General features: G+C 37.8%; 1 protein-coding gene and 1 pseudogene across 2 annotated transcripts; both read right to left on the reverse strand.

Annotated features, from left to right (window-relative positions):
* Positions 1-2,442: 2,442 nt before the first annotated feature.
* Positions 2,443-5,555, reverse strand: LOC118838075 (olfactory receptor 145-like). Of its 2 annotated transcripts, XM_036745283.1 has the most exons (2): positions 5,542-5,555; positions 2,443-3,382 (listed from the first exon to the last, which is right to left on the reverse strand). In XM_036745283.1, exons 1-2 carry the CDS (start codon positions 5,553-5,555, stop codon positions 2,443-2,445), a joined length of 954 nt encoding a protein of 317 aa, XP_036601178.1. The 2 variants fall into 2 exon arrangements, with proteins under 2 accessions (XP_036601178.1, XP_036601179.1); XM_036745284.1 differs by lacking the exon at positions 5,542-5,555 and having other exon boundaries at positions 2,443-3,408.
* A 10,898-nt stretch (positions 5,556-16,453) lies between these two features.
* On the reverse strand, positions 16,454-17,152 carry LOC118836837 (annotated as a pseudogene).
* Between the last annotated feature and the right edge of the window lie 5,825 nt (positions 17,153-22,977).

Genomic DNA, 22,977 nt, shown 5'->3' on the forward strand with positions numbered 1-22,977 from the left:
CTCACAGTACTCTTCCTGGTCACTCCCATTGTCAGTTCTCCTCCTTGAAACCACTATGTACTTTTGCTACATGTTTTGTATTTACTTACGTGTGCATACGTTATTTTCTCCTAGTAGAATGCAAGATCCTTGAGAGCAGGGAATATTTTCATGTTTGTCTTTGAATGCCCAGTAACCTACCTAATACAGTGTCTGATACATCATAGGTGTTTAATAAATACTTGTTACTGAATATATCTACATTTTTCCCTCTTTATCTTTAAAAATGTTTTTTGCTGTATGGGATGATTCTCAGAGAAGGGAAGAAAAGAAGGGGGGAGCTATGGATTGTAAAAAAATCAATAAAAATGTATTTTTTTAAATTGCTGGAAGGATCTCTCTTTCCCTAAAGCCCCTTTCCCTGAGTGATATATTCTCTAACCTAACACCACAGTTTTCACTCTTGTGCTCAGAAGGAAAAGCAATAATGGTACTTTCTTGCATTTAAATGGCCCATAGTACTGTGAGATAGTAAGAGGCGCTAGGTGTCCAAGAGACCAGACTCAAAGGAAAAATGAAAGCCCTAATTAGTCAGTTTTATCAGTTTTGAGAACTGTCTTTGCTGTGGGTAATCATAAACATATTCTTTAATGTGTTTTTTTGCCCCCATCCTCAGAAATACCATCCAGAGAATGGCCACAGGAAATTACTCCACAGCGGCTAACTTTATTTTCATAAGACTAATGGATCAGCCAAAGCTCGAGCTCCTCCTCTTTCTCTTATCCCTGTGAATCTATGTGGCCACTGTTGTGGGAAGCTTGAGCATGATCACACCAATTAAGTTCAGTTCCCATCTTTATACCCCCATGTGCTATTTACTAAGTTGCTTGTCCTTCATTTTCTTTGTCCCTCCACTATCAGCACTCCCAAAGTGCTTGTCAGAGAAGAACAACATCTCCTACAATGAGTGCCTGACTCAATTCTATTTCTTTATCATTTTATTGTTTCTGAGTGGAATGACAAAGATCTATCCAAGTCAAGAATAGCAAGGGAATTAATGAAAAAATATGAAGGAAGGTGGCCTAGCCATACCAAATCTAAAACTATATTATAAATTATAAATGCATTAGGGTTCTAATTTTCCCACATCTTCTCCAACATCTATCATTTTCCTTTGTTGTCATATTAACCATTCTGATAAGTGTTAGGCAGTACCTCAGAATTGTTTTAATTTCATTTCTCTAACCAATAGCGATTTAGAGCATTTTTAATGACTACAGATATATATTAGATATAGATATAGATATTAGATATAGATATTAATTGTCTGAAAACTCTGCATTCATATCCTTTGACCACATATCAATTGGGGAAATGACTTGTATTCTTCTAGATTTGACTCAGTTCTCTATACATTGGAGAAAATAAGGCCTTTATCAGGAATTCTGGCTATAAAGATTGTTTCCCATCTTTCTGCTTTCCTTCTAATCTTGGTTGCGTTGTTTTTATTTGTGTAAAAATTTTATTTAATGTAATCAAAATTATTCATTTTGCATTTCATAATGTTCTCTATCTCTTGTTTGGTCATAAATTCTTCCCTTCTCCATAGCTCTGACAGGTGAACTATTCCTTTCTCTTCTCTCCTAATTTACTTATGGTATTATCCTTTATGTCTGAATCATGTAACCATTTTGACCTTATCTTAGTATTTAGTGTGAGGTGTTGGTCTATGCCCATTTTCTGCCATACTATTTTCCAGTTTTCCCAGCCATTTTTGTCAAATAATGAATTCTTATTCCAGAAGCTGGAGTCTTTGGGTTTATCAAATGATATATTACTATAGTAATTTTCTACTGTGTCTTGGGTATCTAATCTATTCCACTGATCTACCACTCTATCAGCCAGTACTAAGTAGTTTTTGATGCTTGCTGCTCTCAATCTATGACACTATTAATTTAATTTTAATGAAAACTTCTCTATGACAAACTGGCCTGCTTGAGAAGAAGGTTGTAAAAACTCTCATCTCCTACTGAGGAAAAAAAGATTCTCTAATAAAAGAAATAGATTATATAATCCTTTTATTGACATCAGCACTCTACCTGGTTTGCCCACAGCAGCTGCTACTCAGCCAAGAGAAGCATGTGCTGTAAGCTTTATACCACCTACCTCCTTGCAAATTTTTTTCTAATTTTCCTTGCATACCAGTCCATGAAAAGTTATATGAAATTTCTAGAACTAGAGTCAGAATTAAATTTTCTAGAGAAACAGACTTCTTAAAAGACCTTTCCCAGGAAATTTTTGGGAAATAAATCCTTCTGTAAGACAAATAAACTGTTTCAGAAGATTGATTAAAATATTCCTATGGTAGGGGGAAAACATTCAAGTCAGTATCCCTTCAACAAGATATACCAATAAAGGCAATAGAAATTTGAGTACTCTGGTTGACACTGACCCTGGTTTTCATCAGGAGATTATTCTTTGTCTCATGGTTTTCCTCATGGCCAATTTGACATCCTTATTCCTCAAACTGTAGATCAGGGGATTTAGCATAGGCACTACAATGGTATAGAACACAGAGGACACTTTCCCCTGGTCCATAGACCCAACAGAAGAAGGTTTGAGGTACATGAAAGCTCCTGAACCAAAGAAAAGAGAAACAGTAATTATATGGGAGGTGCAAGTGCTAAAGGCTTTACACTTGCCACCAGAGGAGTTGATGCGGAGGATAGTAGAGAAGATGAAAGCATAAGATGTGAAAATGGTGGCACTGATCATTCCAATGTCAACGCTGGCAACAATGAAAGCCACTAACTCATTGATATATGTGCTGGTGCAGGAAAGCTCCAGAATGGGGAGTATGTCACACATGTAGTGGTTGATGATATTGTTGTCACAAAAGGATAGTCTCAACATGCATCCAGTGTGAGCCATGGCACCAGCAAACCCCAACACATATACACCAGACACTAATAGGGAGCAGACCTGGGAGGACATCGTGACAGTATAAAGTAATGGATTACAGATTGCAATGTAACGATCATAGGCCATGGCTGACAAAAGCAAGGATTCAGAAAATCCAAAGAAACAAAAGAAATACAGCTGAGCCATGCACCCTGAATAGGAGATGACATTTTTCTCTGACACAAAGTTCATTAGCATTTTGGGAGTGATGACAGAGGAGTAACAGAGATCTATGAAGGATAGGTTGAAGAGAAAATAATACATGGGAGTATGAAGATGGGAATTCAGTCTAATCAGAGTGATCAAACCAAGGTTTCCTACCACAGTGACCACATAGATCCCTAAAAACAGGAAAAAGAGAAGGAGCTGGAGCTCTGGTTGGTCTGTTAAACCTGCAAGGAGAAACTCGGTCACTGAGGAGTCATTTCCTGTGGCCATTCTTCTCTGGGAAGGATCTGTAGGGACAGGAAAGAACCACATAAGAAGGGAAAACATTTCCCTACCCTCCTGACAAAGTGGGGATGTACACTTGGAGACTCTAAATATATTCCCCTCTTGTCCCCATCAAGCCTGTCCTTGTTGCCAACAGAATAGACAATGGATCTCTATGATAGTCTCTGAAACAAACTTGCCAAAAAAAATCTTCTGACTCTACCTCCAAAGTAAGACCTGGAGGAGTTGGAAGACCAAGAGGGTAGGAGAGAAGCAATGGTTCTCTTCCTAATCCAGTTACTTCTGTGTGGTGAAACTATCTATAACTCTTCAGTTCCCCATACAAGAACTTGTCAGGATGGGGAATATAACCAATAGCTGGATTTTAGGGATAAGGAAATAGGCTTTCTGAGATACTTGTAGAGTGAGAATTCCTGTGACCCATGGCTGCCAGCAAGATGCCCTCCCCCTGTGACACATACTTAGGTAAAGCTCTATAAAGTTAATGGTCTCTCTATATTCTCCATGGAAGACTCACCAATCCACTTTAATCAGCCTCTCAGGGAAGGTTGCTTCCACAGAACTCTGCGATCCCATGATCACGGCTTTACAAAGAGGAATCAGAAAAACTCTAACATACCCCCTCATTCTGGCTCACACCATCAGCAGTGGGCTCTCCTGCCTCCTCATTCCCTGGGTTCTTGGGGGAATATGGTTTTGGTGAAGTTGACAGTTATATACTTATAGGTACTAATTCAGTTACTCAACCATGGAGCTCAGTCTCTGGGATTCTCTAGTAGAAATTCTGAGCTAAGAAGCACAATTCTAAAGTGTGGCTTTACTAGCCAGTTCTTCTTTTATTGTTCCCATAATCAGTGAATGACAGAGCACAAGAGGCTCATTCTGCATCTGGAGATCAGAATCAAAACTCCCCTAGGGGTCTGCAAAGAAAACAGGCTCTTCAGGGAGGAGAAAATAATAAATCTGCCTTCTACCTTAGGACTGCAACTCTTACATTGGCTCCATAGAGAGTTAATCTTCTACTCACATTTTGATTGCATAGTTACCAGTGAAGACTAGAGAACAGGCTTCTCTAATTCCCTCCTTCTTTTCCTGGAGGCTAGTCTTAACCTAATAGTTAATCCCATTCCTATTCTAGATACAGAAGGACTATCATAAGTCACCTAGTCTAGTCACTATTAGCAGAAGAAACTCTCTCTATAACAGTCGCAATAAGGGGTGATCTGGACTGTGATTAAGCCCCTCCAGTAATGGGAAAGTCACTACCCAAAGAATCACTTATTCTATTTTTATGGGATGGCTCTAATGGTGAAGAGTTTTTTTTTCCTAAAAATTAAACCAAAGCATGACTTCAACCCATTGGCTCTAGTTCTACACTATGAAGCCACATAGAATAACATTAATTCCTCCTTGACACAACCCTCAAACATTTGAACAAAGTGTTCATGAACTTACATCAATCTAAAAAGGTCTTCAGACTAAACAACCTCTGTTCCTTTAAGTCAACTCAATAAAGGTTTATCAGGCACCTTTTACAGGAAAGACATTGCGCTAAACAGTAGGGATCAATATGGCACAGACCTTGTCTTCAAAAAGTTTACAATACAATTGAGAGAAGACAAGTAAACAAAATGGGGCGGCACTACGCCAGGAACAGTGCTAAACTGCTCAAACTGAGGTTATTTATACCACTAATTGGGATACATGAGAGTAGTGTGTTGGGGAAGGTGAATGAAGGGAATTAAGTAGTAACAGTATTACTAGCATTGACAACACCACTGCCAACAGTTAAGTAAAGCCAAGAGTGATAGCATTTAGGGACAGCATCATTGGCTTGCCTCCTATGTGCATGTCTGTTCCTTCTCAGTCTTTGATAGATCTATATCCACAACACACCAACTAAGCCTGGGTATCCTCCATGACTGTCCTGGGACCTCTTCTTTTTTCCATATGTACTATCTTACTTGAGGATCTCATTAGTTCCTATGGATTCAGTTATCTCTGTGCAAATGATTTCCTAAACCTGTATCTTTCTGACTCCAGGCCCTGAATTCTATCCATTGCCTAGAGTTCAGATCCCTTCTCAGACACTTACTACTTATGTAACCCTGAACAAATCACAACCTCTCTCAGCCTTAGTTTTCTCACCTGTAAATGGGCATAATAATAGTGCCTACTTTAAAGGATTTTGTGAGAAGGCTATGAGATTGAAGTTTGAGATCAAATAAACCAATGGATCAAATCAATACTGATAAATCCCTTGGTCTTCTTCAGGTAAGACACATCACCCATAAATTACTGAGAAAAAAGCTGGCATCTTGAAGTCAAATTTTAACAGACGACTACATTTAAAGAAGTTAACATTGATGCAGTATCTGTCAATGTGCACTTACAGCACAGTAAAATGATGATGGATCTAAATGGTGTCCAAATGTAAACTCATACAATATTAAAGAATCATAAGACCCGTGACAACTATAGAACTAGGACCTTGAGGCCACTATAGAATGACTAGCACATCCTTGTCAAAAAGATAAAGATAACTAAATATTTTGAAAGTACATAATAAACATTAAAATGTAGAGAAATACTTGTAGGACAAATAGACTTCATAAACCAACCATAAAAGCTAATGCCTGGTGTATACCAATGGATTTGTCAAAGTAACCAAAATTAGTTTATCTCTAGATGAAACCAATGAAATGGCTAAAATCCAATATGGAAATCAAAAAGTACATTATGTGTGACTTCCACATAAATTTAACCAAAAATGTTAAAGAAGTTCCAAATTGCTGAGCTATAGAGTTATTTATAGAAATAAAGAAGTTTGGGGCAGCTAGATGGCACAGTGAGTAGAGCACGAGTCCTGCAGTCGGGAGGACCTGAGTTGAAATCCGGCCTCAGCCATTTGATAAACTTACTAGCTGTGTGACCTTCGGCAAGTCACTTCACCCCAATTGCCCTCCCCCCACCCCCGCAAAAAAAGTAAAAGAAAGAAAGAAGTTTGTAATAGTTTTTCAGGATAAGGTCAGTACCAACAAAATTTATAGAAAGATTATCCTTAAGGAACCCAGGCTTATTGATTGATGCAGATCAAGTAATAAATTTGTGGAATGTGTACTATTGCAAAGATTCAGCTTTAGATATTAGCATTTAGAATTACACATCAGAAACCCACTTTCTTTCATAAAATAATAGACAAATCATCCTTACACTGCAAGTACAGACCTCAAAATATCCTTGAGAAATAAAAAAAACTGTCCAGGTACTGGAGCATTATCACAGACATAACTATTATACACAATCCCCCAAACATGACTCACATCCATTAAAAACTCAATAATATTTTAATAGATGTTATCATACTAAATGCTCATCAGCTACAGACTATATAGCATAAAAATGTTTTCAGACTATAGACCTAGAAGAATTCCCTAAGTGGGAATAGCATTCTACCGAAGTTGTCCCAATGATGCTTTCAATGGGTCTACGGAAAATAAATTTGCATTCCAATTCTCTTATTCAATCACCAAAAGCAGTTAGTTCATCCATCTAAACAATAGTCTGCAGGATTTTAAACAAAAATGAATAATAGCAAGACAGTGGCTCATCTTATGACAGTTCCTATCTGAATTTGATCCAAAAAGATGAAAAGAGCAAGAAAAGAATTATCATAGGAAGAAAATGTAAGAATGGAATCCAAAAGCTTTTTGCTGACAACAGTCACATGAACACAACTAAAAGTATGTTTTAAAGAGGTGTTAAAAATGGCTGGGTAATGAGGCATTGGTTATAAAAATGAAGGATCAAGTCAGCATCACTAGAAATTGCATAAAGGTAAGGATTCCAAGCTTATCTGTTGATGGACATTATACAAGGAAATGGTTAGAAACACAAAACTATAACACACATGCAGGCTGCAAATATTTAACACCTATTGAATACCTTCCATGTAGCAACTTAGTGGGTGAAATTACACACCAGAAGCTCACTATTTTTCATAAGTTAAATAACATTAAATCCCTGTACTACATATATAAACTTCAAAATGGCCTTAATAATTCAACAAATAGGGGCAGCTAGGTGGGGCAGTGACTAGAGCACGGGCCCTGGAGTCAGGAGGACCTGAGTTCAAAACCAACCTCAGACACTTTATACACTTACTAACTGTGTGATGTTGGGCAAGTCACTTAACCCCAATTGCCCTGCCTTCCCCCCTCCAAAAGAAAATAATTCAACAAATAAACCACTTGAACTTGAGCATTACCAGGGACAAAACTGTTGCTCATAATCATTCAGACATAACATTGATCCGTAAAAACTGAAGAACAATATTTTAATAGATGTTGTCATTCCTGAATGGTCATAATCTACAAGCTACATGGAATGCAAAGCTTTCGAAATATCAATAGCTATGGATGGGGAGCCAAAACAGCAAAGTCACAGGAAGAAGAATAGCAAGCTCCATGCTCTCCCAAACTCTTCCAAACAGATCTAGAAAAGGCACCAGATTAAACCCTGATGGGAAAAAGCCAATAAAAATATACAATGTGTCACTTTTCTAAATCAAGCTAACAAAAGGAAACATAAGAGATCTTGGGTTTGGCCAGGAGCAGCCAAGGATCACTCTAGATTCCTCTTTACTATAAGCAAGTACTTCAGAATATTAAGTTTGCAAACATTTTTCTTTTTCCTTTTTTTAAGCAGTTAAGCTCATAATATATAATATTATACATAACAGTAATATAGAAACATCTAGATTAGAAAGAAACTGTGATCCTAACAATATCATAAACAATATTATGGATTTCAAACATAAAATAAAACCCATTTCTAGTTAAGGTACTTCAATTCAGTGGAATTCATTTCTAGATTATACAGAAAACATTCTGAACAAATTTAAGTGGAACTTACATAAACTTATCTATGAACTTCCTACTTATAACCTTGTCAGACATCCTATCAGATAAAAACAAAAAAAATTCTTTATAATCCCTATAAAATAAAATACTCTTAACACTGAATTTATGAGCTAACAATATTCAAATTATAAGAGAATCAATTTTTCTGACTATGTTGGTGTTACCAAGTTTCACAATATAAACACTTAGCTTCAAATTTAAAATACTAGGAAATACAGTTTTATAAACAGTTTGATCACACTTGTTATTAGATTAGCTTAAAGTATGCTGGGCTAAGTGTTATAAGTCATTGCCTTTAGAATGTCTTAACCTAAGATTCTGGATGACTGATTTTCGGCCCAGGCAGAAAGCTCTAAGGAGTTGCTGGCAGAATGTGACCAGTTTCCTCAGGCAGAAATTTTTGAGTTTTCACAGATGGAGCTAAATAATTCTCAATTTGAGCAATACAAGGAAGATTTAAGGTCCTGTGTAACAGTCGCAGATCACAATAACCAATATTTTTACCATACCCAATATTTATATAGTGTTAGGTTTATTATATGGGCTGCCTATAGACTATCCTGAAAAGCGAGTGCATATGACTTACCAATGCTTACCTAACCTCACTCGTAAATCAAAGCTGCAGAAATTTTTAAGACTTTTAAGGTCCAATTGTTAGAGACTGATTTTTTTCTCCATAGGAATAAGAATCTTTTCCTCTGCAATTTCTGGCTCTTAACTAAAATCAAATCACTGTGCTATCCTGACCATGTGGCTAGATCTTGAAGTCTTAAAATATTGACACCCTACTCAGGTACTACTCTGCCACAAAAGCAAGCACCTAATGGTACTTTAAACTATCACCAGGCCTAGTAAGATGTTATAATTCTACCTTTCACAGACGAGGATGCTTTATAGGGTTTTTGTTGAGCCAACTTTACAGAAAACCATTATAACTGTCTCCTATATCTCTAAAAAAGTGTTTAATAGCATATGAACATCATTCTCTTTTAACAATTAAATCCATAGCCCAAAGGAATGAAAGAAGAGTTCACTTTTCTAACAATATTTCTAAAATGAATTATTAAATTAATTTAGGCATTATCTTTAACACATTACAAATCACCATAACTAGGATAACCTGACTTAAAAATCACACAGCTATTCTTCCTCCTCCTCCTCCTCCTTCTCCTCCTCCTTCTCCTCCACCTACCGCTCCTCCTTTTTCTTCTCCTCCTCTTCCTCACCAATATCACCATCATCTTCCTCCAACTCTTCCTCCTGCTCCTGTTCCTGCCGCACTGCTTCTCCCCCGTTCCCTTGGAGTGGACCATCCTGGTGCCTCTCTTGTGAAGCGGTGGCTGAGGGGACCCCGAGACTCGCCATGGCCGACGAAAAGCCGAAGGAAGCAGTCAAGACTGAAAATAACGACCACATTCATTTGAAGGTGGCAGGGCAAGATGGTTCGGTGGTGCCATTTAAGATTAAGAGGCACACACCATTTAGTAAACTAATAAAGCCTATTGTGAACCACAGGGTTTGTCAATGAGGCAGATCAGATTCCAATTTGATGGGCAACCAATCAATGAACCAGACACACCTGCACAGAAATGGAAATAGAAGATGAAGATACAATTGATGTGTTCCAGCAGCAGACAGGAGGCGCTTACTAAAAAGAATCTATGAGTCTTTTCCAGAACTGTGCTCCCAAGGAAAACAATACATTCACAATTTAGAAAATCAAGATTTGGTTCATCCACATCCTGACTACTGCAGTATCGTTTTCTCCCTTCTTTGATTCCCTTCTCCCGTCCCTTTACGGTACATAAAACTGGTATATATGCACAGGCATAATGCAAATTTTTTTAACTAAATGGCCGATGGTATGTTTTGATCAACATCAAATGGAGATAGGGAGGGGAAAAAACAAACTGGTTCTGTGAAAATATCCCTTTTCTCCATTAGTGGCATGCTCATTCAACTTTTATCTTTATATTCCAATAAGTTATTTTGTTCTCACTGTTTAACAAAAAACAAAAAAAAAACCCACAAAAAATCCTTGCGTACCTTGTTTGATTGGATAATTTCAATGTTTTTCTTTTACCATTGTAAAACCAAGGACGATTTTATAACTTCTTTGTACATAGCTGTTACATGTAGGGCAATCTCTCCCTCTCAATAGGGATAAATTACTATAAAGAAAATGATCCTAGAGAGTTTTCCCTTCAAGTCAAACATCTTGTTGTTTAAATAAACGTCTTGTTTAAAATAAAAAAAAATCACAGAGCTAAAAAATTTCCTGATCCATAGAGTATTATAATATCAATAATGAATTTTACTTAAAATGAGACCAGAATAAATTCAATTACACCTAGATCTATTTTCCAGAGTATCATATAGAACCTTAATTTATAATTTCAGTTATTTAATATTATAGTTTATATAAGGGCTATTTATTTCAAACATTTCATATTATGGGATTCACTATTTCTAGCTAATCTACTACAAAAGATTTTTCTTAATTTATTTATTTAATTTATTTAATATTTTTAGTTTTCAGCATTGATTTTCACAAGAGTTTGAATTACAAATTTTCTCCCCATTTCTACCCTCCCCCCCCCACTCCAAATTGCCATATATTCTGGTTGCCCTGTTCCCCCGTAAGCCCTCCCTTCTGTTACCTTACTCCCCTCCCATCCCCTTTTCCCTTCCTTTCTTGTAGGGCAAGGTAAATTTCTACGCCCCATTGCCTGTGTATCTTATTTCTTAGTTGCATGCAAAAACTTTTTTTTTGTTTTTGAACATCTGTTTTCAAAACTTTGAGTTCCAAATTCTCTCCCCTCTTCCCTTCCCACCCACCCTCCCTAAGAAGGCAAGCAATTCAACATAGGCTACATGCATATCATTATGTAAAACCCTTCCACAATACTCATGTTGTAAAAAACTGTATTTTGCTCCTTCCTATCCTATCCCCCTTTATTCAGTTTTCTCCCTTGACCCTGTCCCTTTTTGAAAGGGTTTGTTTTTGATTATTTCCTCCCCCTATCTGCCTTCCTTTCTATCATCCCCCCTTTCTTATCTCCTTCCTCCTTCTTTCCTGTGGGGTAAGATACCCAACTGAGTATGTATGGTATTCCCTCCTCAGGTCAAATCTAATGAGAGCAAGATTCACTCATTCCCCCTCACCTGCCTTCTCTTCCCTTCCTACAGAGCTGCTTTTTCTTGCCACTTTTATGAGAGATAATTTACCCCATTCTATCTCTCCCTTTCTCCCTCTCTCAATATATTACTCTCTCATCCCTTAATTTGATTTTATTTTTTTTAGATATAATCCCTTCATATTCAACTCACCCTGTGCCTTCTGTCTATGTATATATATACACACACACATATATAATGTATATACATACATACACATATGTGTGTGTGTGTATTCCATTCAGCTACTCTAATACTGAGGTCTCATGAATTATACACATCATTTTTCCATGTAGAAATGTAAACAAAACAGTTCAACTTTACTAAGTTCCTTACTATTTCTCTTTCTTGTTTACCTTTTTGTGCTTCTCTTGATTCTTGTGTTTGAAAGTCAAATTTTCTATTTGGCTCTGGTCTTTTCACTGAGAATACTTGAAAGTCCTCTATTTTATTGGAAGTCCATATTTTGCCTTGGAGCATGATACTCAGTTTTGCAGGGTAGGTGATTCTTGGTTTTAATCCTAGCTCCATTGACCTCCAGAATATCATATTCCAAGCCCTTTGATCCCTTTATGTAGAAGCTGCTAGATCTTGTGTCGTACTGACTGCGTTTCCACAATACTCAAATTGTTTTTTTCTGGCTGCTTGCAGTATTTTCTCCTTGACCTGGGAGCTCTGGAATTTGGTGACAATATTCCTAGGAGTTTTCTTTTTGGGATCTTTTTCAGGAGGCAATCAGTGGATTCTTTCAATTTCTATTTTACCCTCTGGCTCTAGAGTATCAGGGCAGTTCTCCTTGATAATTTCTTGAAAGATGATATCTAGGCTCTTTTTTTGATCGTGGCTTTCAGGTAGTCCAATAATTTTTAAATTATCTCTCCTGGATCTATTTTCCAGGTCAGTGGTTTTTCCAATGAGATATTTCACATCGTCTTCCATTTTTTCATTCCTTTGGTTCTGTTTTATAATATCTTGATTTCTCATCAAGTCACCAGCTTCCATTTGCTCCAATCTAATTTTTAAGGTAGTATTTTCTTCAGTGGTCTTTTGGACCTCCTTTTCCATTTGGCTAATTCTGCCTTTCAAGGCATTCTTCTCCTCATTGGCTTTTTGGAGCTCTTTTGCCATTTGAGTTAGTCTATTTTTTAAGGTGTTGTTTTCTTCAGTATATTTTTCAATATTTTTTGGGTCTCCTTTAGCAAGTCATTGACTTGTTTTTCATGGTTTTCTCACATCCTTCTCATTTCTCTTCCCAATTTTTCCTCTACTTCTCTAACTTGCTTTTCCAAATCCTTTGTTAGCTCTTCCATGGCCTGAGACCAGTTCATGTTTTTCTTGGAGGCTTTTGATGTAGGCTCTTTGACTTTGTTGACTTCTTCTGGCTCTATGTTTTGGTCTTCTTTGTCACCAAAGAAAGATTCCAAAGTCTAAGTTCGAATCTGAGTCCATTTTCGCCGCCTGGCCATGTTCCCAGCCAACTTACTTGATGTTTAAGTTTTTCACCAGGGTATGACTGCTTGTAAAGAGTACTTTGTTCCAAGCTTGAGGGGCTGTGCTGTTGTTTTCAGAGCTATTTCTACACAGCCAGCTCTACCACACCAGCGCTCCTCCTCCCCCAAGGACCGCCAACCCGGACTGGATTCAGATCTAAGCTGGCTCTGCACTCCCGCTCAGATCTGCCACTTAATTCCTCCCACCAGGTGGGCCTGGGGCCGGAAGCAACTGCAGCTATAGCTCTGTAAGCAGCCTCAGAGCTGCCTCACCTCTGCTGCCCCCAGGGAGGTGGCCGAACTGCAAACTCCTTTCACTCTGTCCCAGCAGCTTTACCCACTAACCTTCTCTGTTGTCTTTGGTGTTTGTGGGTTGATTAGTCTGGTAACTGCCTCAGCTCACTGATTCAGGGCACTAGGGCCTGTTCCACCCAGTTCCTGGTCTGGTTGGTCCGCTTGGCCCTTGCTGGGCTCTGGTCCACTCCGCTCACAGTTCTGTGGGGTAGACTTCACCCAGAGACCATCCAGGCTGTCTTGGGCTGGAGCCCTGCTTCCCTATGATATTTCATGGGTTCTGCAGTTCTAGAATTTGTTCAGAGCCATTTTTATAGGTGTTTGGAGGGACCTGGGGGGGAACTCACGAAAGTCCCTACTTTCCAGCAGCCATCTTGGCTCTGCTGCCTGCCAAAGATTTTAAAAGTAACAATATTCTACCCCAATTATCATGCTTAGGAACACCCTGCTTATCGAATTTCTCCTAACCTTCTATGTATGTCTGCATTGGCTTTTTGTAGGTAGCTACTTACACAAAAGTCAAACTTGCCCATCTGAAGGTGGCAAATGAGCTCCCAGAACAACTGTCCAGGAAAAAGAGGGACTTGGAGCACAGTTTCTTGCGGCTGCCCTCCTGCAGTTTGCAGGTGTGGGCCCCCATTTGTTCCCAAACCTTCTTATCTATCTTCTATATTTTCCCTCCAGTCTTTGTTTCTCTTTCTAACCAATTACACAGACTACACAACTTTCCTTTACATTTCAACCATATCCCAAACTGCACATACTGTTATTAAACCTTCCCAAGCTGTAGAGTTAATTTCAGCCCAGGTGCTTCATTCATGTGCATATCACATTTATAACCTGTTGCTTGATTAGTGACAATTTAGGTGTTATCTACTAGATCAACGAGCTCCAAACCTTTCTTATTCTCCCAAAAGGAGACAGAAACCTGCGCTGCCTATTCCTAATCCCAGAAGAAGTTTGTGGGACAAATCTCTTTCTTTAAAAAATCCATTAAGATGTTTTAGTAATTACAAAAAATTTTAGGAGGCCTGTTGAAGCCCAGGAGTGGAATTCTGGATTCCTCAAACTCCATTAACAGCTTACAAAAAGCTTTATTGCCCAATTAACAATAGAGATCTGTTATGTTGTTCCAGGGTTCAAATCAAAGCAGTTTTCTAAATTAAATCATATTTTAGAATCTGGAGAAGGTTAATACTTAACAATTTATAAATCAAGAGAGTTTTATTTCTCTCACAATTTTTACCAATATTGCTTATACAAATAGCTTTTACAATGGTAATATACATTTTAAACACAAATTGCTGAAATTCTAAAGTGACTGTGTTTAAAGCTATGATTGAAAAATCTTGGTCAAAGTGTCTTAAAAGACAAAAACTTATTTTGCGGTTTTAAGCACATTTCCCTGATGTCAGATACATTGGGTAGGCAAAGACAGTTCCCCAGAATGAAGTCTACAAACTTTAGTTTGGAGATCCAATAAAACTGAACTTATAAACTTTAAGTATTCAAATTCATTTTCCAACTAAAGTTTTTGGCCTAAAGAGCAGAGAGAGCTCTTACCCGAATCAAAACAAAATTTCTTTCCACACATTGCTTCAGTTAGAGTAAGACAGATAACACTAGCACACGGCATGATTGCTAGCACAGGTTCACTCTTGATCTGGTCAGACAGGAAGACAGCTTCAAAGGGGTCAATAATCTTACTTTATTCTAGTCTGGTCTTCTCACAAGGGTTGCTAATAATGGGAACACCAACTCCTACAGCATTCCCTAATCATCCTTCTCGCAGGGACTGGTGAGAAGGGCGGGGCAACTACCCCTACATCTCCATGGGGTCAATTAAGACAGGCACAGCTTGTGCACTCCTCTAAATCCCCTCAAGCCTCAATGGGAGCCGAATGAGGCAAACACAGATTCCCCCCAGCCTTGATAAGGGCCAATCAAGACATATACACAGCATTCCAGCTTGTGCATTCAACCCTAAGGGTTCCCCACTCCTTGACCAGTGCCTACCTGCTTTATAGGGCATCAGCCAAAGAAGGCATGTTGCCAACAATAGCCTCACAAGTTTACATCATTTCATCCCTGTATCTCACTGCACAGTCACAGTTGATATTTATAAATTAAGCACAAATGTTTATGTTATTTATCATTATGTAATGCTGCGCAAGCATGGTGAAGATGTTTGAACCATAATCATGAGAACTCATATCTAATACCTTGGAACAAGAGATTGTTATGGCTATGAATCCTAGGAAACTTAACTCTAAGAAATAACAACAAAAATCCACTTTATATACACTAAAATCCACCTTACTTACAGTTAGTCAGTTAGCACTTGTTAAATTTCTACTTAAATAATTTATCAATAGAAAGCTTAGTTATTCAACTTAAAAGAAAATCTACCTTTGAGATCCATAGTCCTTACCTCTCCTGTTTTCCTGTGTAATTGTTCCTTCAGTAACCCTTAAAACCCTTTTGATTTCTAGGATCCCTTTTTCTCTTAAAAAAGGTTTTGAGTAACGTGATCTTTTCTTCCACAGGAGAAACAATTTATGGCTGGATTCACACAGCCATGCTGTCTCTCAAACCATGCTTGGTTTGAGATCTCATCAGCTTAGAGCTAAACACAAGCAGCTGCAGTACCATACCCAGAAAAAAAAGTGGCTTCAAAAGAAAAATCCCTTCTCTAATTCTACTTTCAAATCTTCAAACTTTTATAAATTGAAGAAAAGTTGCCCTTTTTCTTTCTGTCTCTTGACTTTGGCCACAATCAAAAGACAGAAAGAATTTTTTTTAAGTTTTCTCCTTAAATTACCCTTTAAATTTTAAACATAGATAGCCTTAGGGAGTCTTACTCTCCTGACTGATCAAGACTTCATGCTACTTCTCAGTTCTACTTAGCAAATACAGCCTAATTCTGCAAATTCCACAGAGACAAAGAGACACAAAACACAGATGAGAACACACAGTCTTATTAGCCAGAAATTAAAGTTTCAATGTAAAAGTTACTTCCTCACTTATCTTGCTTACCTCACTTACCTCTACTACTCATTCTGCTGTAGCCAATTTATTTTTACTCAGATCCAATTACTTACCCGAAAACCTGATAGCAAGAATCTTTTTCAGAAAAATTATATCTCCTTGCTTATTTTACTTAGCTTCTTTTTCTGCTCACAGGAATTTTTTCTTACTCAGAATGCAGAGGATAATGGAAACAATTAAAACATAAGAGGGGGAAATGGTGGGGCTAATCTCTGTAAGGTCAATGCTTGTTGCAATGAAAACCACCAACTCATTAATGTAGGTGCTAGTGCAGGAGAGTTCCAGGATGAGGGGGAGGAGGCTGGGCAATGTCACACATATAATGGTTGGTGGTGTTACTATCACAGAAGGACAGTCTCAGCATGCATCCAGTGTGAGCCATGGCAAGAGTAAACCCCATAATATATACACCAGGAAGCAAACCTGAGAGGACATGATGCTATTATAAAGCAGTGGGATATATATGGCAACATACAGGTCATAGGCCACGGCTGACAAAAGAAAGGACTCAGAATTTACAAAGAAACAGAAGAAAGACCCTTGAGCCATGCACCAAGAATAGGAGATAATGTTTTTCTCATTAGAATTTGGGAGTGATGACAGAGGAATAACGGACATCTATGAAAGACATATGGAAGAGAAAACAACACATGGCGGGAAATGAAGATGTGGATTACACCGAATTAAAATCATCAAGCACAGGTTCCCAACTACAGTTACCACACAGATCCTTAGGAATAGGAAAAAGAGAAGGAACTAGAGCTCTGGTCGGTCAGTTAAACCTAACAAGATAAATTCAGTCACAGAGGAATCATTTCCTGTGGTCATTCTCTTCTGAGTAAAATCTGTAGGGACTTGAAAGAATAGTCAAATTAGAGAGGAAATCAACTCTTCACACCCTGTCCTCCAGTGACAAGGCATTATCCACAGTGCCTGGCACATAGTGGGTCATTAATAAATGCTTCTTGAATGAATAAAATAAACTTGAAGAACCTTAACCCAGTCCCTTCGTGGACCCACTGTTGTCACAAGGATTCCCAATGACTCTGTCTACTCTCTGTAAAAATTTCCATAAGCCAAACTGTTGCCATAATTTGCTTTTGAATCTGTCTTCAGAGTTAGGCAAAGTCAGGTAGGCAAGAAGAAAACAATGGAGAGAGAAGGAAGGAAACAAGCATTTATTAAGCATCTACTATGGCCAGGCAATGTGCTAAGAGTTTTACAAATATAATTCCTTTAATCCTCACAGAAACCTTGGGAAGTAGATGCTAATATTTTCCCTATTTTATAGTTCAGAAAACTGAGGCAAAGAAGTTAAGTGACACCCAGGGTCATAAAACTGATTGGACTGAGGCCAGATTTGAACTCAGATATTCCTGACTACAGACCCATCACAGTGCCCGCTGCACCATCTGGCTGTCTCTAAGACTGCTGGAACACTACACTAGATGAAGAGGCAATGGTGCCCTTCTCAATCTATAACCTGCTATGCAATGAAATTACTCATAGCTTCTCGACTCCTTTCTTCTAGATTCTATTAGGAAAGGGACCATAAATAATGGTCCCATCTTAAAGATACTGAAGTAGGACCTCTGAGATTATACGATCATAAATTGAGAGCTGGAAGGGACCTTAAACACAGGAGGGTGGAGACTACATCTCCTTTTACCCAGGCTGAAGTACAGCAGCCACTCATGGCCCAGTCCCACTACTAATCAGCATGAAAGCTTTGACCTGCCTACTTTGTTTTTCTAACCTAGGGAAATTTGCTTCTCCTTAGGCAACTTGGTGGCCCCCTATTCCTGTGAGTTCATGTGCCAAGACAATGCAGAAATCCAATTAGTTGTAGCCCCACTGCAAAACAGAACTCCTCTATTCAAGTCATCCACCAGCCCCATCCTCCCTTGTCACAGGGACTACAGGCACGTGCCACTGAGGCAGCCAGCCCCTTCACTTTACAGATGAGAAAATTCAATCTCAGTGAGATTACATGACTTACTCAAGACCATAGGGAGAAAAAGTCTCAGAGATAAAATTTTGAATCTAAGACTTCCAGCTTCTTTCTATATAATGCCTCCTTTTTGTTCAGACAGAAAGATTGCCTGGAAACCAGGGTTGCCATTGAGGCTCCCCACTTGTGGAAAAGTACATAGAGGCTAGAGCAGCATTTGTCCTGTGAAGCATTGGAAACCCTTGGATGGGGGGTTGTGGTACAATGGATAGAGTACTGGATTTGGAGACAAGAAGACCAGAGTTCAAATATGGCATCAGATGCTTTACTAGCTGTATGACCATGGGCAAGTTATTTTAACCTCTGTTTGCCTCAGTTTCTTCATCTATAAAATGGGGATAACAATAGCACCTAACTCCCAGGGTTATGAGGATCAAATGAGATAATAATTAGAAAGTGCTTAGCATGGTGCCTGGCACATAGTAAGCATTATATAAATGTTAGCTATGAAATCATTATGAATACTCACCCTCCTGCCAAATAAGGCATTTGGTTCTTATTGTTTCTTCGCTCCCAGAGTCCTAGAGAGGAAGTGACTATGGTAATGTAGATGGTAACAGATGTGTTCTGATTCAGGCTAAAGCTACAAGAAAATGGAGCTCCTCTGAGCTATTCCAGGAGAAACTTTTAGCTAACAACTGCAATTTCCGACTGTGACTTGTCCATAAAGGTCCTCCCCATCAATGTTACCACAGTAGCAGCTGACAGAAGACAATGAGATTTATTCTATGTTCAGAGATCTCAAGGACTTGAATCAGAACATAAAAGGAGATGCTCTCACAGGATCTGTCAAAGACATTAGGTTCTTCAGGGAGTCTGTATTTTACACTCTGGACTGTGAAATTTGCATTGTCTCCTTTTTTTTACTCAGACTCTTAACTGCACACCAAGAATTATAAACATACTAGAAGATTTTAAACATACAGAAGAAGCAGTAATTTCCTCTGATGCTTTCCTTTATTTTCTCCTAGAGCCAAAGCTTGACCTAAGGGGGAGGTAGGCAGGAGATCTCATTTATATTTTTTATACATAATATTTTATTTTTTCTGTAATTACATGTTAAAGCAATTTTTAACATTTTTTTGAGTTTTGAGCTCCAAATTCTATCCTTCCTACCTCCCTGGGACAGTAAGCAATCCAATATAGTTTATACATGTGCAATCATGTAAAACATTTCCATATTAGTCATTCTGTACAAGACTCAAATTAAAAAAAAAAAGAATGCGAGAAAGAAAGTAAAAAACAGTATGTTTCAGTCTATATTCAGAGAGTACCAGTTATTTCTATGGAAGCAGATAGTATGCTTCATTGTTAGCCCTTTGGGATTGTCCTACATCCCTGTATTGGTGAGAAGAGCTAAGTCATTCACCGTTCTTCACTGCACAATATTGCTGTTACTTTGTACAATGTTCTGGTTCTGCTCACTTCATTCTGCATCAGTTCAAGTAAGTCTTTCCAGGTTTTTCTGAAATCATCCTGCTTGTCAATCATATGCCACAGCTTGTTTAGCCATTCCCCAATTGATTTCCAATTCTTAGCCAACTCAAAAAGAGTTGCTATAAACATTTTTGTACAAATAGTTCTTTTTCCCTTTTTTATTTCTTTGGGATATAGACCTAGCAGTGGTATTGCTGGATCAAACAGTATGCAGTTTTATAGCCCTTTGAGCACATTTCCAAATTGCTCTTCAGAATGGCTGGATCAGTTCACACTCTACCAACAGTACATTAGTATCCCAGTTTTCCTACATCTCCTCCAACATTTATTATTTTCCTTTCTGCCATATTAGCCAATCCAATATGTGTGAGGTGGTACCTCAGAGTTGTTCTAATTTGCATATCTCTAATTGATATGATTTAGAGGATTTTTTCATATGACTATGGATAGCTTTAATTTCTTCACATGAAAACTGCCTGTTCATATCCTTTGACCATTTATCAGTTGGAGAATGACTTGTATTTTTTCATAAATCTGACACAGTTCTCTATACATTTGAGAAGTGAGGTCTGTATCAGAGATATTTGTAACAAATTTTTTCCCAGTTTTCTGCTTTCCTTGTAATTTTGGTGGCATTGATTTTGTTTGTGCAAAAACCTTTTCTAATTTTATATAATCAAAATTATTTATTTTACATTTTGTAATGCTCTTATATTTCCCTTGGTCCTAAATTCTTCTTTCCTTCTTTTAATTTAATTAACCAATGGTTTGTCTATTTTATTGGGCGTTTTTTTCATACCACCAGCTCCTAGTTTTATTAGTTCAATGGTTTTCTTACTTTGAATTTTATTAATCACTCCTTTAATTTTTAGGATTTCCAATTTGGCATTTAATTGGGGATTTTGAATTCATTCTCTTTCTAGTTTTTTTTTTTAATTGCATACCTGACTCATTGATCTGCTCTTTCACTATTTCACTGATATAAGCATTCAGAGGGATAACTTTTTCCCCTAAGTACTGCTTTAGCTGCATCCCATAAATTTTGGTATGTTGTCTTATTGTTGTCATTTTCTTTAATGAAATCACCAATAGTTTCTATGATTTGTCCTTTGACCCACTTATTTTTTGGATTAGATTATTTAGTTTCTGATTTAATTTTTAATCTATCTTTCCCTTGCCCATTACTGAATGTAATTTTAATTGTATTATGATCTGAAAAGGATGTATTTACTATTTCTGCCTTAATGCTTTGGTTGTGAGGTTTTTATGTCCTAATACATGGTCAATTTTTGTGTAGGTGCCCTATACTGCTGAGTATATTTCTATCTCCATTCAATTTTCTCCAGAGAGTTGTCTAGAATTTTATTCACCTCCTTGACTTCTTTCTTATTTTTTGTTAGAGGTACTCCAGTAGTATAGTTTCATTGTATATTTCCCCCTGTAACTCATTCAACTTCTCCTTCTCTGCTTAAATACCTCCAGCGATGGAAAACTGGCTAAAAATGAATCCTTCAATTCTATTTTTAATAGCTTTAATGATTAGGATATTTTCCACATGTTGAGGCAAAAAAATACTCTTCCTTGTAAATTCCACCTTTTGGTCCTAACTCTGTCTTCTGAACCCATGTAGAATAATACTAATCTCCCTTTTAACACAGTCCCTCAAACATTAAGCAATTAGGTGGTGTCTTAGATAAAGTACTGGGCCTGAGGTCAAGAAGTCCTGAATTCAAATCTGACCTCAGATGATTATTAGTTGTGTGACCCTGGGTAAGTCACTTAACTTCTGTCTGCCTCAGTTTTCTCATCTGTAAAATGAGAATAATAATAGCACCTGACTCCCAGGGTTGATGTGAGCATCAAATGAAATGTTATTTGTAAAGTGCTTTGCAAACCCTAAATGTTATATAAAGGCTAGCTATTATTACTTGAAGTCTTGGTTATAAGCCCATATCTATCCCCCCTCCCCACCCAAAAAAAGTCTTATCTCCTCCAGGTTAAGAATCCCCAGTATCAACAGTATAATTCTCAAATAATTAATAAGCGTCTCCTACAAGTAAGAAAGGTACAAGGGACACACACACACACACACACACACACACACACACACACACTCTTGCTATCTCATGTATGATCACTTATAGACCAGGATGATATTATATTGCATAGCTTCAACTTCTACCTTCATGAAAATGAAACACTTTCTATTAAACAGTTCACTTTAGGTAAAAGACATTTTTCTTATGAAAAGAGAAGTATTTTAACATTAAGTTCTTAGCAGTACTGTGGCACCTTTATTGGAAATATGATGCAAAAAAACATAATGTTTGGAATAAGACAAGGGGCCCAATTAGTAATTGCCTATATCAGCAGCTTTCAATATTTAGGAAAGAATAAGAGTTGGGAAGAGGTAGCATTGGAACAAAAGAAGGAAAAAATTAAGAAGGGGTTATCAGATTAACTAGCAAATCATTTGGCTGCTCCAGACCTGGGTAAATAAATAGATCTCAGAGATTGGTTGGACAAGAGATGTAGGAAGCTTTGAAAACATGGAGATAAGACAACTGGGGATTAAAAGAAGCCTGAACCTATAGAATCAAGGGCAAGAAGGGGGTACACAATCTCACAGGATGCAAGAATCTGGGGATGAAAACCTAACCTGAAGAAATTATTTGCTTCTCAAAAACTCCAGACAACAGAAATACAAGAAGGGAAAACAAATACAGCAACCAAGGACAGCAAAATAACAAAAGAGACACCATTAAGAGAGACTTCTTCCTAAATGTATACAAAGCAACAACAGTGAAAGCAGACATCAAATAAAAATGATGGGGAAGAAATGGGCCTGAAATATGGATTAAACCTCACTATGTCACAGCTGTTTGCTAGGCGATGTTTTGGGGCTTTTGAGGGGTGGGGAGAGGTGTTAAAATTACAGGAGAGCATGTAAAAGAGATGGTGCTATGGAATAAAACAGAGGAGAATACATGAGGTACACTATTCAAGTCAATTGAAGTAAAAATAACTCCTGTTATTCTTCTCAGGAAGAATGGGAGAATGGACAAGGGGGGATTGAAAAGGGAGAAAAGAATGGGAAAATCTTGTTTCAGTGGTGAGAGGGGATACCACTGATTGATTTTCCTATGGGAGAAGAGAGATAGTCTATAAGGGACTTTATAATGTTTGTTATGTGCAAGGATTTGGT

This window comes from Trichosurus vulpecula, chromosome 2 (genome assembly GCF_011100635.1).
Source record: "Trichosurus vulpecula isolate mTriVul1 chromosome 2, mTriVul1.pri, whole genome shotgun sequence".
In the NCBI taxonomy this organism is placed as follows: Eukaryota; Metazoa; Chordata; class Mammalia; order Diprotodontia; family Phalangeridae; genus Trichosurus; species Trichosurus vulpecula.